The 16722-nt window shown below is 35.9% G+C and overlaps 2 protein-coding genes across 3 annotated transcripts in view; one reads left to right on the top strand and one right to left on the bottom strand.

The window, feature by feature from the left end:
* CERKL (ceramide kinase like) overlaps nt 1-9935 on the top strand; it is a 104711-nt gene extending 94776 nt beyond the window's left edge. The window contains exons 7-13 of the mRNA XM_042994844.1: nt 527-704; nt 785-844; nt 1406-1431; nt 1527-1635; nt 3782-3878; nt 9006-9181; nt 9828-9935. Of these exons, the coding sequence (XP_042850778.1) occupies nt 527-704; nt 785-844; nt 1406-1431; nt 1527-1635; nt 3782-3878; nt 9006-9181; nt 9828-9909 (728 nt within the window). The 3' untranslated portion in view covers nt 9910-9935. The remainder of the gene's footprint in view (nt 1-526; nt 705-784; nt 845-1405; nt 1432-1526; nt 1636-3781; nt 3879-9005; nt 9182-9827) is intronic.
* Nucleotides 9936-11099: 1164 nt separating this feature from the next.
* Nucleotides 11100-16722, bottom strand: part of ITGA4 (integrin subunit alpha 4) — a 90220-nt gene continuing 84597 nt past the window's right edge. For both annotated transcript variants that reach the window (XM_007083914.3, XM_042994841.1), the window contains 5 exons: nt 16144-16269; nt 15425-15544; nt 13512-13610; nt 13008-13127; nt 11100-12445 (listed from right to left, as the gene is read on the bottom strand). In XM_007083914.3, the coding sequence (XP_007083976.2) occupies nt 12350-12445; nt 13008-13127; nt 13512-13610; nt 15425-15544; nt 16144-16269 (561 nt within the window). In that variant the 3' untranslated portion in view covers nt 11100-12349. The remainder of the gene's footprint in view (nt 12446-13007; nt 13128-13511; nt 13611-15424; nt 15545-16143; nt 16270-16722) is intronic.

Genomic DNA, 16722 nt, shown 5'->3' with positions numbered 1-16722 from the left:
TCTAAGTTTACTTTGCACATGTACTTCAATTTTACTTTCTTAGCCCTGTTTGATAATTAAAAACAATTTTTTTAATGTTTATTTTTGAGCGAGACAGAGCGTGAGCAGGGAAGGGGCAGAGACAGAGAGAGAGACAGAATCAGAAGCAGGCTCCAGGCTCTGAGTTGTCCATACAGAGCCTGATGCAGGGCTTGAATTCACAAGCCATGAGATCATGACCTGAGTCAAAGTCGGACACTTAACCGACTGAGCCACCCAGGTGCCCCCCACCACAACCCTGTTTTATATGAAATAACAATATGCTGTGGTATTTACTACTTTGTGTTTCTTCCTTAGTACCTGAAAAAATTACAAATGGCAATTTCAGTAGTTGCAGGGAAAGAGATGAAAAGAAAGGATATTTATTATTGTATGAAGTCACTTGAGATTGTCTGTAAGTAAATAAATCGGCTTTTCTATGCTTGCCATTTTGACAACTGGCCCTACTGCACTCCCTGCTTGACGAATATCCAACATAATATTCAAGGACACATACAACCTGTCGACGTCTGCACCTTCAGCACCACTGACAAGTTTCTTCGCTTTGGGTTCTCAGCCATGTTTGGCTTTGGGGGAAGAACTTTGGCTCTGGCAGAAAAACATCGATGGATGTCACCCAACCAACGAAGGGATTTTGCTATAATTAAGGCACTGGCAAAACTTAAGTAAGTCTTTTTTTGCGTAAACCAAAAATTTTGTATCTCAGAGTCAATGAGTGTCAATAGCAAATTTTATTGTATTTTAGGCCTGAAGACTGTGAAATATCATTTTTACCATTTATCAGCTCTCAGGATTTACAAGAAAGGTAGGTAAAGAGCTCAAAGTAATGTAAACATCTATATCTTTCTTTAAATCATGACAGTTTGATATGCATACTTTATTAGACTTGTGATCTTTGGTTGTTTTTCTAAAATACTAGCGAAGAATATAGAGTAGTGAGATTCTAGTAGGCCATGTCGTTTGGCTTTTGTCTTCAGAAACAAAAATCCAGCGGTTGTTTATTGAATGCCTACTGTATGCCAGACACTTTGGATACATCAATAAACAACAACAACAAAAAAAAGCAAAACCCCTAGTTTCTGCCCTCATGAGAATTTCAGTCTAGTATGCAACACAAACTTTACTCAAAGCTACACAAAGGAAATGTTCTGGTTTTTGAAAGAAATGAAAAATCATTGTTATTGATGATACCACCTTTAAATGAACCAACATCATGTAATGCAGTAATGGAATTACTTATATGTTTTTACTTACTGTGTCTAATCTAAGATAATATCTGACATACTAGGTTCTTGAAATTTCCCAATTTAATAGATGTCATTTTTTGTGTGATGTAGTTTTCTTTGTTTTGTTTTCTTACTTTTAGGAAGGTGGAAGGATCTCCCAAATCTGGTGAGTCTAAATGTACCTCTTTGAGAACTAAATCAGGCTCTATAGACATGTTGCTCTGGTGAGGGAAAGTAACCAATCACTTCCATTACCTTTAGTGAGTAAAGATCAGTGGCAAACGATCCAGGGTCAGATCCTGAATGTCAGCATTATGGCAATTCCTTGCCTGTGTTCAGTGGCACCTAGAGGCTTGGCACCTAATACCAGGTTAGTAAGCATTTTTATTGAATAACTGACACTTTTCTATAAACTAGTTTTTTTTTTTTTTCTTTTAGAATACCTTGCTAACTTTTGGCTGGCTAGCATATTATCAATGGGTAGTCTCTCTTGGATTGTATAACACTAGAGATTCTAAGGGACTTATTGGAGCAAGCTGACACCAACTGTTAAACTGGAAATATTAGACAACCACTGATTTCTTAATATTACTGAGGCTAGAATATTTCTGGGGTTTTATTAACATGATTTTATTGTGTCACTTTCTGCCTATTTTGCTTATGTTCATGTGCTGGTCATTGAAAACATTATATTCCTGGTATTTCTTATGAAGATCTCTACTTTCAAATTTTAGAACAGACATAAATATCCTCAGCTTGAAAAGCAGGTATGTGGGTATATTTGGTACCTTTATAGTCAAAGGAAGCCGAATTTCAGTTATTTATATTTAGTGTGAATAGTGTGAATCTATTGCCCACACTTTCTTGAGACATTTTATATATGATTTTATCTACGAAAATATAAATACTTCATCTCTTGTACATTCTTTTCAAGCAGCTGTCCATTACTGCTCTGAAACTGTTTCTCTCCCACTCCCAAAGAGAGCGTAGAAGAAAGGATCATGAGTATTGTATAATATAGTCAAATCTAGATTTTCTCTGGAAGTGGAATAAAAGAATGACTATGTGCTTTGGCAATTTATAACATAATTTTAATGATTAGTTTCATCTTCCCTGCAAAATATTTAACCAGAATGATGAACAGCTAGCAAAGGGGACTGATTTAAAATTTTTTTCTTGGCAGTTGATACAAAGGTAACAAACAGGGAAATATCCAAAGTTAGAGGAGAAGAAAAACTGTATAGTTTGATACTAATAATCTAGATGTCAGTGTCCTCATTAGAGATTCATAATTTTATTTTTTTTTCCACAGCAAAGTATAATTTAATTCAAAAGACATCAGTGCAAATTGCTGACAGAAATCAGTATTAAGTGTTCAGAGAATAAATGCATAATATGTAAAAAAAAAAACATTTAGAACAGTGACAAGTATATAGGGTGTGTTTCAATTACTAATAAGTATTGAAAGTAGACATGAAGTGCTTTCATGTTGCTGAGTAAAAATTCAGCAATTTTTAAAAAATAAACACACAAAACATTACTCTGAATGTGTTTTGATACTATTTATTTGCAGGTGGGAAGAGGTGGGATGTTGAGTAAAACGAACATTGGACCCTGGCAATTAAGAGATCTGGTACCAGTGATCATTTTGCTTTCAGATCTGTGTGCCTCTGAACAGTTGACTTAAACTTGGGGTCCTCTCTTCCTTCTATATAAACTGAGTGAATGACTGGATAATCTCCAGGGTCCCTTACAAGTTCTACCCTGAGCTTCCATAAGACTTAAAGAGCTCTTTTTTATGTTGTTGTTATTCTTGGAATAACTTTATATTTGCCTTGAAATCAAGCTAGAAGTCATTTGCACATATTTCTGCAAACTGCCTTCTAAAGCTACGTGCAATTGTGAGTGGCTTTTTTGGCACTAAATCACATCTCTAAATTTGCAGTGTCTTATATTAAACTGAACAGTTATGCAAGATTAAAATGCTCAGTCATTTAGCTGAACATGTGTGGTAGCATGCGTCCCTCTCATCCATCCAAGGGCCACTTTATTTTCCTATGTCACTTAGATCTGCCTATAAATAAATATTTAAATCACACTAGGTTTTTAGAAAGAACAATCGTCATACCATTTGTATTCACTATTTTACATCTTCTAAAAACATACATGATTTCACGTTTAGAATCCTTAAGTAAATACATTGGATTTTAAATGATGTCTTGATACATGAATAGGATGCCTGATGGTTCCTTTTTTTAAAAAGCCCTTAATATAAGCGCTTGCTCAGAAGGGAGTCAATTGTTTAATCGAATTAATTTGAAGGTCTGTGCTGTTTAAAAATAATACAGCGAGATAAGATTTAAGAATTTTAGGTAAATTTAATGTGATGATGATTAACCTATCTTACCTAAAACTTCTAATAAACATGATGTTTGTTGGAAGGAATGATACACGGTAATTTCGGTTGCAATCACTTAATAAACTTCTCAGTTTCCCGTATAAAAATTTAATTTCAGATTAAATAACGGAAGCATGGCTCTTATAATTGCACGAAATACTTCTCGGCCAGAATTTATAAAACACCTGAAAAGATATGCCAGTGTTAAGAATCAGGTATGGTACATTATTTTTGCTACTTATATGCAAAGCTATTAATCATGGAGAGATATGCTGCAAGAGTTGACATAAAATCTGGCTTCCTAAGAAGGCGTTTTTTCTAAATAGATTAATCTTTTTTCTTTCCAAATTTGTGTTTCCTCCAAATTTTGAAAAGTATCTACCATATTAATATAGATTTGCCCTTTTTGAGCTAGGAATTGGCAGCTACATATATTGTGTGTGTGTGCACGCGCACGCACACATGCATGCGTGTGCGTGCACACACGTGCAAAGAGAAAATAGAAAATGTAGTGTTATATTGAAATGTGAAGTAAATTAAAGCTAAAATTATATACTCAGCTGTTCTTCAGAATGAAAAGTGGTGAAATCTGATATTTTAATCTTGATGTTATGGCAGGAGACTTTCTCTAAAGTTATGACCTTTAGATTTTCCTGCCTTTTATTTACAGATCTGCCTACCTTGGCTAATTGAAATAGATAGGCAGACCTATTTTTAAAACACACCATGTTTAGCTAGTCATTATTCTATTCAGAACTATGATGTGTGGTTGTAGAGGGAGAGAAGACTTACTTCTACTTACGGGATTTGTTTTAAAGAGAAGCAATACCTATTATAAGCCACATTCTTTTGGCAGAGATTTTGACCCAGTTTTTAGGTAACTGGTCCCGAAATACGTGATTTCTGAAATTACGAGTCTTGAAGTTTATCGGTCTGCTTGTAAAACCCTACAGTCTCACTCCCTAAAGGCATAAAAGTGTACCTGGATGTAGCTGGAGAGAGTAAACAGGAAGACGAGGAGAGGACACTGAGTCACTAGCAGCTGAATCTTGCTTGCAGAAGTGGCCGTGGTGACTCACATTTTGCCCCTTTATAATTTTAAACTTTCATACGCAGTTCCCCTGAAGTTTCAGTTCTCTACTACCCACTACGTTATTAGATGAGTGTTTACTGAGCAACCAACTGAATGAAATGTTTAGGAAGTTGTATCCTAAAAATTATAGTCCCAACGTAGACAAAGGCAGACGTAAGGTAGGTTGTGAACTGAAGTAGTAACTTCACGTGTGTGTGTGTGTGTGTGTGTGTTTAGGAAAGGCAGTGATTGTCAAAGGAATGTATGCCTTTGGGGATGTGACTCATATTGTTTGAAATATTATTTTTCTTAATCTAAAGGCCGTACGTTCATTATTTTTCCTAAGTCAGAAAGTAGAAATACTCAAAATTGGATATTCCAAGAGATCATCAGTGTCATTACCTTGGTATAAACTTCTTAATCTTTTTCTATTAAATAAATGTGAGTGCTTAAATGAGTATTAACCTGAAGGTTACTTACCCTGAGAAGCTCTGTATTTATTTTAGGGAGGCACCTACTGCACAAATTATTTATGAAAATAAATTCTTTTGGAATTGCCTAAGGGGCAAATTTCTAAGGTAATTTCCATAGACGTCCTTTTTTCAACATGAAAATAGCTTTCTTCAGATTTTTAAAGTAATAAATACTATAAAAATAAAGGCAATGACAGAGTGAATAGAATTCTATATAGGGAAAGAATTTTTTTTAAAGTGAGATCATGTTATGCAAGATATATTATAACCTGCTTTTCCCACTTACTGGCCATGTCTTGTTTTTGATGGAAAAACTGTGTGTGTGTGTGTGTGTGTGTGTGGGAGGGAGGAAGGGAGCATGGTCATTAGACTTAACTCTGATTGATTTAGCTCTTTACTAAAATGAAGTCCATGCTATTGCTCTGTGATTTTTTGACAAATTCTAAAAATGTTCGATGTAATGGCATATATACGTAAGTAGATGGATTCCCAAGGTCACTGCTTTTAAGCAATGTTAATGTGAGATGTTTAAAAAATACACATATGTACACGTGTGTGTATATTTGTAGTCTCTTAGTGTCTTTCCTTCATGGTGACGTTTTCAAAAATGTAAGTTTATATAAATCATGGAACATTATAAAGACCACATACAGATAAGATTATATATAATTCACTAATTCGTAGTAGTTGTGCTATCCAGAAAGGACAACATGGCACTGCAGCCTCAGGAGAGCCACAGTCTAGGTCTCTGAACCATCTTTTCCAGGTTAACTGAATCTACATATATATTGACAGTTCTAGAGCATAATGAAAACCACTGTCTGTGGGGTGACTAGTTTTGCCTTCCCCATCTCTGCGAAAATAGAAAAATACCACCCTTCTTTTCAACTCTGTCCTCTCACTGGCCTCCATTTCCTGTCCTCCATTCCTCCATTCACTTTGACCATTGTTTCTGGTAGGGAGTTTAAGACCCTTAAATGTTAGTCCTTCCTTGAGGACTTGTGTGCTGCCTTGTTCTCTTGTGATACCTTGTCCTGAGTGTGCCCTCCCCCTTGTTTGAACCACCGTCTGAGCTTTGCACACTTTGGAGGTTCTGTTTTCTCTGCTGATCGTAGGACCACTGTGCTTTCCTGTGTGCTCAAGTTGTGAAACCCACGCATCTGGAGTCCGGCACGTTCACAGCTGACCTTATTGTCTTTCCCCTAAAGGTGCTCCTTCTATGATTCCCTGCACAGGGCAATGCTGTGAAACTCTACCCATCCTGGAGTTACTCTGGATTCCTCTCCCTCTCTCAATCCGTACAACCAGCCCACCAATTAGTTCTGTTCGTTCTCCTCTCCAATGTTTCTGAAATTTCTCTTTCACCTTAATTTGAAACTTAATCCCTTCTTACAGCAACCTCCTTCTGATCTTCCTTTTTCTCTGGTCTTGTGTTCCACACTTAATTCTACAGGGACTTTTCTAAAACACTTACCTGTTTCTCTCCTGCTGAATTCTTCAGTGCCTTGCTCATTCTTGTCAAGATGACATCTCATTTCCTCAGCATAGAATTCATGGCCCTTGTATTCTGGCCGTTATGTTGCCTCACCTCTGGCCATCCTCGCCAGATTTCCTATGTTTTCGCCATTGTACTCGTGTTAGGGCTGCCATGACAGATACGATAGATTTGGGTGCCTTAACAGAAATCTATTTTTTATAATTCTGAGGATAAGAAGTCCAAGATGGTGTTGACAGGTCTGATTTCTCCCAAGGTCTCTCTCCTTGGCTTAGAGATGTCTGCTTTCTGGCTATGTCTTCACGTGGTCTTTCCTGTATGCATGCACATCCCTTAGTGTCTGTATGTCCCAATTTCCTTTTTTAAGGACACCAGTCATAGTGGATTAGGGCCTACCCTAAAAACCTCCTTCTAATCATGCCTTTAAAGACCTTATCTCTAACTGTGGTTACATTCTAAGGTACAAGGGGTTATGATATCAACCTATGACTTTGAGGGAGAGACCCAATTCAGCCCATGATACCATCTAGGTCTCTAAAAAAAAAAAAAAAAAAAAAAAAAAAAAATCAAACACAGGCGTTTATATCTTCTGTAAAAGTGCCAGAACACCACTATTACAATATCACAGTATGCTCAATGTTTTGTAGTTGCGTGATGATTGCTGTATCTCCATACTTCAGAAAATGTTTCCTCTCCAAATCTTCCTCCCTTCTCCTCCTTCAGGCTAACTCTTCTGTGTTAAGACTCCTTCACATGGGAAGCTCACCCAACATCCTGGGCCTGTTTGCCTCTTGTTTCTGTCCTTTAACTCTATGCTTACACCATCATGGCACTTGTATGTATCACAATTTTAACTGTTCACTTCTCTTCCTCACATCTTAAACATACCCTCACATGAGGTATTAAGCTCATGGCTCCCTAAAGTCCCATCTACCAATGTGGCTTCATAGGAAATGAATTTGCTGGGATGCATGGAGCTTCATTTTGTGAAGTATGCACATGAAAACTGAGGGTTTAAGACAATAGACTTATGGGTGGTGGCCATCACTTCTTGAAATCTCTTGGCTTACAGTTGTCTCCTGCAGTCTGACTCTTTTGTCACATGGCATTCTTCTCTTTAAAGGACATCAGTCATGTTGTATTAGGGCTCAACCAGATGACCTCATCTTAGCTCCATCACATCTGCAAAGACCCTCTTTCCAAATATGGTGACATTTACAGGCACCAAGAGTTAGGACTTCTATGTATCTTTATTGGGAATACAATTTAACCCATAGCAGCCAGTTATCAATGACTCATTTAAAACACATTCTTTTTTACAAATTAACACGGAATGAGGTCCCCATGGCTTTATGTCTGGGATGAAGGGAAGTCTAATGCAGTGACTGCCAAGCAGTTGCACAGAGAGCTACTTGGGGCACTCTAATTCTATACCTCAATTAGAACAGCCGATGCCACCATGTAAACCCAGTATAAATCATTACGTAACCCACTGCATTATACAGTATAAACTGTAAAATCTGCTGGACTTAGGTTTCTACATATGTAAAATAAGGGTGTGGGGGAGAATGTTAGTTTTCTGTCAACTTTTAAAATTCTGTACCTCACTGAGGTTCATATGTGGAAGGGGGAAAAAAAACAATAGGAGTAAACCCCATGTCATTTACCTAAAAAGTGAAATAAATGAGTTATTATTGTACATTGCTACTAAAAAGGTATTTGGTTATCTTATTTATGGGAATAAATATTTTTCCACTAAACTTTCCTTAAACAAGAAAAATGGAAATTTGAAGATACCTTGCACCATGTGGAGTGCTCAGAAAGCAAACGACTGTCTTGCAACATGTGTGCATCTTTAAAGTGGGAAATGAGGCAGGAAGAACACATGCAAAACTCACATCAGATCGACTTTCTCTTCTTCATAAGCTTAGACCGAGGTTCTTCCTAATTAAATTCTAAGTGTGAAACTTAAGAGTTTGCTTGACCTCACCCATACAAGTTGACAAGTTAGTGGATTATATAAATCTTCTGTGTCGACAGGTATTAAAAACTCAGTCTTTAATTGGAAATTGTATGGTACTGTATACAAATGCATACACATCTACTATTGGTCATAAAACAGGTTTGCCAGTAGCTAGTCTACCAAAGAAATTGGGGATCCCTGGCATAGACTTTCAATGCTATAACAATGTCGTCATGCATGTTGATATTTACATGCAAGAGAGAGCACGGTGAACTTTCTTTTCATTAGCAGTGTAGGGATAAAGCAAGTACCATGATGATTTACATTTGTTTTATTTAGTTCAATTTTCCATTTGTTGAGACTTACACTGTTGAAGAGGTTAAAGTTCGTCCGAGGACTAATAGCGCACCCAATCTAGAGGAGGATGCTGGGAGGCATGCAGCTGCTTCAGAAAACAATTTCCCTTGGAATGTAGATGGTGATTTAGTGGAAGTCGCATCAGAGGTCCATGTTAAGTAAGTGTAATTATTTCCCCGCCTTAAGTATCCACCAGTAGACACAAAACTGAGTGCAATGGAAGTCTCCTTGTCGTGACTATTTTTTTTTTTAGATTAGTAAGTTAGGGAAGCATAAAAAGACCGATGTACAATTTTAATAAATAACTTTACACTTATTCAGTTGTTATATACACCTAAAGCATTTTCATATAGACTCAACCACAATTTATGAGTCTCTATTGGCATTGTAAAATTATCATTCTCCCTAAACTATACAGATAATGCAGGATTACAGTTTACATTTGATATTTCCAGTCTTTCCAAAGCATTCAACTTACTTCATGCAGACACAATTGTACATACTGTATAAGTAACAGGAACAACTGGCACAAACAAGTTTAAGACTATGCAAACTCATTGTTGGTAAGCATTATGCCTCAATGGGTAAAAAGTACACAGGAGCACACCACTAGCTGTGAGCTTTCTATGGGCACAATGCCTGGATTTTATAGTAATCACTGTTGCTATCAGGCCCCCCAGTTTTACAAGATTGCAGCTCTTCCAATGTTTAACTATCGGTAGATTTGTATTGGGTATCATGTACCATACTCTATATGTGAACAATGATAGGTTGATGAAATAATCACACCTATCTTTTTTACAGATTACACCCAAGACTTATCAATCTTTATGGAGGAAGCATGGAAGAAATGAATGATTCTGAAGTTAACTGTAATTGTTTATAAAAGGAATGTACAAAATAGAATTTTAATGGGAGGGAATATGGTCATTCTTTAAACATATCCTAATAGGAAACAAAATTCTTATTTTTTAAAGAAATTTGCTATTTTGTTACTAAAAATTAGCTTCTAGAGCTTTAAAAAAATTAGGCAATATAACCATTTAAATTATGGGTTTTGGAAAGCATTGGAATGGAAACTATTTCATATACTTAAAACATCTAAATTCTTTTACTTTGGAGTTACTGATTTTACAGGATGATTGTTTTAACTTTTCAGGATTTGAGTCCATCAGTCCTGACATGAAATTTCCTGTAGCCTGGTACACGTGGACTAGAGTTTATGTAAGGATGCCCTGATGAGGTACTAATCTAGATTTCAAATCTTTCCAACATCTACATTATTTGCCAAAAAAGGAAAGAAATTGTTATGGTACCAATTTTGTGACTATTCCCTGAAAGTTGAAAACTGTTGATTTTCTTTAAAGTGTTTTAAAATTTGTAACACAGATGTTTATAGCAAATTTTAAATTACACAAAATATCACACGGTCTAGGAGATGCATTCTTTGTGCTTCTGAAAGTCCTGTTATCCAACAATTATAACACATTGGTTTCAATGTACTCAGTAATACTGAAAATGCTATCATTTCAGAAAAGAGCCAAATTTCAATTGCCTCAGGGATCATCCTCCACCACTGATCCCAGAGGTTCTCCTGAAAGACTTACTTTGTTTTTTAGGTAATGAAAAAACAGATCTTTTGCTTATATAAAGGGTACTTTTTAAAGCTTAATTACTACCGGTAGACAGTGAGTTCAGGAGGTTTCCTGCTCTCAGCATTCGAGGAGTGAAACCCAGTCACTTTCACAACCTTGTTCCGGGGTCAGCAATTATATACTGAGGGCTTGTGAAGAGGTAACTTCTAGAAATTTCAGCTGAGAGAGACAGCTGGTGGCAGGCCTTCCGCTAAGGAGATATTTTCCCTAATAGCTAAATTACTACCTGATCAACAGATTTTCAAAATTGCCTACAGCTTCCTTATACAGAGGTTATAAAGACAGAATAAATAAATTCAGATGAAATTATAATCTGCAGCTATCAGAATCTAGGTCACATGCATGAATAACTATTACAAAAAATGATTGTATCTGCAAATGAAAAGGCAATATTTCACTCGTCACTAAAACCTCTATGATGGAAATTTTGATGGCACATTTTATTCACTGAAAACAAGCAAAATCAGTAAAGTTAGATTTCTAAATTTTGTTTCTCTAGTTCCATGCAGAAGAGAATGCTCTTATAGACCTGATAAAAACACATTTAATACATAGTTTTGAAGAGAAAGAGTAACATCTAAACAAGGAGGTGTATTTGCTTAATTTGATAGTCAATATTTTACTCAGTATCTAATTTATATGAAATACTGGCCTCTAATCAGGCTCTTTGTAGAGTTTTGGTTTTAAGAGTCATTAGTGAGGTACAGTTTCCATATTTTACATATATCAGTGTATTAATATTTGAAATATCAGCTAAAGTGCAACATTCACAATGTTTCAGAATATAAATTAGAATTTTTAAGTATTGTTTTCCTAAGCAAAAAATTTTCACTGAAAATGGATTTTAGAAATTTACTCTGGGGTACCCTTAATAAAAATGTGTTCTAAGATGACTAGCAGATTTATACCTCTATAAACATATATTCTTTTAAAACATTATGTATATATACAGAAAGAAAAAAAAAACCCAAAGCTGTATAAACAATTATTCAGAAGTCATCTTATTAAGCTCAAACCAGTGTATAAGTTCATTCTGAAGTTTGCTCATCAGGATCACAATCCTCCTACATAGTCTGAATAAATCAGAGCCCATCATGAAGGTATTACAAATAAAGGTGTTTAAAGATAAAATCCACTTTAGTGGTCTTCTTGTATCCATTCAAAAATTTAAGAACAGCTCTTGGAAGTATGTTCTCTGAAGATATTTAGCAGGATTTTTCAAACAAGTCTCAAAGATCTATTAGAAATGAATCATTACCTATCCATGGAATTTATTTTACTGAAGCAAGCACATATGGTAAATAATTTCTTTTAAAGGAATGCTATTTCAAGTCCAAGACTTCTCCAAATGAGTTGTTTACTTCTTCAATATGATTGAATTCAGATGCAATATCTTCGAGGGATTACTTACCTTGAATAAATTGAATGCTTTAGTGTTTTTCTATCCATTTAAGAGCTGAAAGATTCTCTTTGGATATATTAAATATTCCCTTTGCAGTTATTTTCCTCTCGAAGAGTAATCATTGCATAGATTTTTCATTTGCATGGAGACCCAATATGTCACAAGGTCATGAGTAAAAGAAGTACATAGAAGAAGTCAGTGTTGTAAACAACATCTTAAGTTTCTTTGGTTAACCTGAGTCCGTTGTCCTCTCAATTTGAAAGATGTCTTCAATCATCATTGCTTTTGCTGTTAACGTAACTCCAACTGTCTCTTCTGTTTTCTTCTTGTAGGATAGATTTGTACTGTCTTTTAAAGAAACCAACCTGAAAATGGCATTGCATAATCATTAGTGTATTACTACAAACATATTACACTCCTATCAAACTCACTGTCCCGTGTAGACCGTAAAATCTAGATGGGAAATACTGGGTTTAAAGAGCATTATTTTTGTTACTCCGGGACTGCTCAGTGACCCACATTCTCCAAAATGGACATTAAAAATAAAAATAATATGCAGTGTTTTCCAAATGCTTTTTTTATTTTTATTTTTGAGAGAGAGGGAGACACAGAACCCAAGGCATGCTCTGAGCTGTCAGCACATAGCCTGATAGGGGGCTCAAACTCGTGAACTGTGAAATCATGACTTGAGCCGAAGTCGGATGCTTAACCGACTGAGCCACCGAGGCACCCCATCCAAATGCTTTTTTTCTAGAACATCTTTCAAAACTAGTGTTATGGTCGGAATACTGGCTGAAGTCAGGAGAAATGGGAGATCAGTACTATATACTCATTTGGGAATTTAATAACTTGGGAGTTGCAAAAGTCACTTTGTGAAAGTCAAGAATGTTGTATTTGGTTTGACATTGGTAATTATTAATGACTTACCTTCCACATAACATACGAAATCAATAAAAGTAAAATAAGGCCAAGTAGCAAGCTACTTGAAATAATTGCTATTGTGAAATGACGTTTGGGTCTTTGATGATGTAGTCCTTCAAGGAAAACCTACATAAATTAATGAAAAGAAAGAGCCACCAGTTTAAAAGTTGCTTCTGTTCCTTGTGAAGCCCCACCCTCACCCCAACCCATGATTCCCATAGTAGTTGGAACAACCCGTCCCCTTCTCTTGCCGGTTCTAATAACCCTAGGAAACACTGGTAACTGTTGAGCTGGATGGCCTTGCACCATGGTTCTTCATCTGGTTAATGCTACCAAGTTTGCCTCCTGAACGAGCCATCTGCGTCCTTTCCTGGCACCAGTTGCGGAAAATGCCAAATCTCAGTAAACTATTTCAAGCCCTCCATGATCTAGTCAATCTATTTTCCTGACTAAACACCCCAGCAGGTTTTCCCTATAATTGTAATGTTTCAGGTAAAGGGGTAATCTTACATGTGCAACATTTTCATCCTTGTTTAGTTCAATAACTTTTGGATTAGGCTCTGGAAAAGCCGTTGCTCTTATCTCAAATGTGAGCGCTGAAGTCTCATCCTGTTAAATAAAAGAAAGATCACTGTATCCTGACTCATAGTTTTATTTCATGAAGATGTACTAGTAATTTATCATGATCCTTACCTACGATCTCAGAATTTTACAACTTATCTTCCCCAGTGTATTTCACCATTTGTGGTTAATTGTAATGCAATGCTTTCTTTGCTTCCAAAGGCACAGCCGTGGTATTAATTTTCCTGGCATCATTTTGTTCAAATCCTTTTATTAAACATGACTACTTTGCAGATAACTTGATTTAGGTATTTGTAATAGTTAGCAGTGTATTTTTTTCCTAGTCAGTCTTTTTCCCAAAGGGGACTTTCTTCACCTGATAAATGGTTCCTCAAACTTATTTTAGAAAAAAAGAAAAGCCTAGATAAAACAGTGTTATCATCTTGCTGTTGTAAAATACCTATAGTTTAATACAGTAATGGAAAAATACGATACAGGTAGTTATAGCATGCCAGTATAAAATTGGTAGGTGAACTCTGAGCTTTACTACCTAACAGATGGACTTTATAACCAAGAATCCATGGAGCTCAGGAATCTGGGGATGGGCTCCACAGACTCTAACGACCTTTTACAATTGCATGTAAAATTGAGGGTTTTTTCTCATATATGTATTCATTGAGGTAAATGAGAATATGTTGTTTAGGAATTTTACTAAAGAAGTCTATGACCCTCAAAAGTTAAAACTACCGCACAAATGTTATTTAATGTTTTGGAAAGAACATGGAGAATTTTAGGGGTAAAAATAGATTACATATTTTATTAAAGCAGTGGTTTCCAATAGGAATGCTTCTATCCCCTAGAGGACAGTCAGCAGTTTCTAGACTGTCAGGACCTGGGAAGTGGTGTACCAGCATCTAGTTCGTAGAGGCCAGCAATGGGCTAAACATCCTACAATGCACAGCACCTAACACGAAGGAATTATCTGGTCCAAAATGCCAATAGTGCCCACTGTTTAGTAACCTGGACCTCAAGAGTAGGAGAGGGCAAACTGCTAAAGTTTAAATAACTTTAATGGTCTCCTAACAATTTTTAGCACAACTGGAATCACAACAGTCTTCTTAATTCCCTATCTGGTGCATCTATTCCGCACCCCCCCCCCCCCATCCTCTTTACCACTGTGTGGCAATTTCAAATACTCCTCTTGAAACAAAACCAAACCACTGATTTTCTTTGGCTTACTATATGCCATGCACTAAATTCTTTACAAAAAAAGTATCTCATTTAGTCTGCAACACCCCAGCAAGAGATTATCAGATGAGGAAATGGAAGAACAGAACTCCAGATAAAACTAATTTTATGTCAGTAATCATAAATATGCATACTCATTTCCAGGAAGAAGTCCAAGATGTTTATTTGTTATTGTATGTTTCTGTTTTATTGTTGATGAATGTTGATGTTTTAGTTGGGTTTTATGAAAGTTTTGCTTCTTAAATTTTATACATAATTTCAAGTAGTTTAGAAAAAACCTTAAGGTTACATAAAATGTTAAGGTAGTCCATTTCTTTGACTTAATCAAGGTTCATAAATAGTTGGACATGCTTTCTAAAATAAACCTCTTAATTATTCCATAGTCTATTCTACAGTCTTATCTGTTTAATTACAAAAGCTGTATCATTTAGACAGTGTATTCAGCTAAAGCGATAAACGGAAACACTTTTAGAGTTCCACTCCCAATTTTACTATTCATACCTTTTTAATTACTTCAATGCCTCCTCACATACCAGCCTACCTAAATAAGATGACTGAATCTGTAGATTCTGTATAAACTTATCCACAAAGTTGTCATTGTATTTTAGACTTACCATTTCTGAAAGAGATGGGCGGCCTTCCAACTGCATGTGAACACTGGCTTCTTTTCCACTTTCCATATTCCCAAAATTACATAAAAGACTTAAACAGTATGGATCAGCTTTTATGCAGAACTTGAAAAAATACCAAAAAGCTACATTAAAACTTTTTTAAAGACGGCTAAAATATTTTACATGGAATTAAACATCTCCCATTTGTGGAGCTTGTTTTATAAATTCTAACAAGAAGTATTTGAACTTGAAGCATGTGGTCTCATTCTTAGGAACTTAACCTTCTGAGACAGAGTTACAACAAAGACTCCTAATCAGAGCCTTGCCAAGTCACATGTTCCGTATTCCTTGTTAAACTTGGATTATTTGAATGTGAGATGGCTTCCTTGGGGGGTTTGTTTTTTCATAAATTCACTAATATGAAAGGAGTGATAATCTTATGCCACAAAGTCTGCTCAGCTGAGTACTATATCTTGGCCTTCTACAGGGTCTGGAACAATGGCTGGCATGAAGTAGGCATTGGTTTAGATAAATAATGAAATTGTATAGTATATTTAACCCTGGTCTATCTCTCCCATCATGTCTATTCCTCCCATGCAAGTGTATTAACTTGTTTCTTTCCTACACTCAGCTGACAGTTCAAACCCAGTGGTTCTTGGTTTTAAGGTTTCACTTCTGTGTGTTGGAAAGCAAAACCTACAACCTAAAAAAATGAAACTTACCAATAGCTTCTTATCAGTCTTTGACAAGAATCTGAAGATGTCTTTCAGGGTCTCCAGGGGACCTTTATCCTGCTCTAATGCACACTTTCTTTGATAACTTTTAAAATGGCAATCTCCAGCAGTAGTCTATAAAGACAGAAAAATGTTACTCCATATTGGAAAGAACGGCAGAAGCTACACGGTCTTGAAAGGTCCAATTGGTTACCTTTTCTAAAATATATCAAGTATCTCTGAATTGTGAAAATATCTTTTGGACAGATTTGGGAAAGATTAAGTCTCTATGGCACAAACACAAAAACCCAGAGAAATTTTAACAAGGTGGGATACAGATGCTAAAGTGATACAGGGCCTAACCTTACAGAAATTAAAGGCAATGTAAAAAATGGACATTTGGACATTACCATGAAATTAAAATTTCTTTTGTTTTAGACACAAAACAGTAACATGTTATATCAGCATATCCTGCTGTCTAAATCTGGAATTCAAGTAAATTTTAAAATTAGATCTCGAATCTACATAGCAGATTTATTTGTTGGCTGGTTGTCTGGAAGATGGTAAGCTAAAATAATTCTGATGTAA

Source organism: Panthera tigris, chromosome C1, assembly GCF_018350195.1.
Source record: "Panthera tigris isolate Pti1 chromosome C1, P.tigris_Pti1_mat1.1, whole genome shotgun sequence".
In the NCBI taxonomy this organism is placed as follows: Eukaryota; Metazoa; Chordata; class Mammalia; order Carnivora; family Felidae; genus Panthera; species Panthera tigris.
Note: the sequence above shows the minus strand (reverse complement) of the source record. Positions and strands in the feature narration are given on the sequence as shown.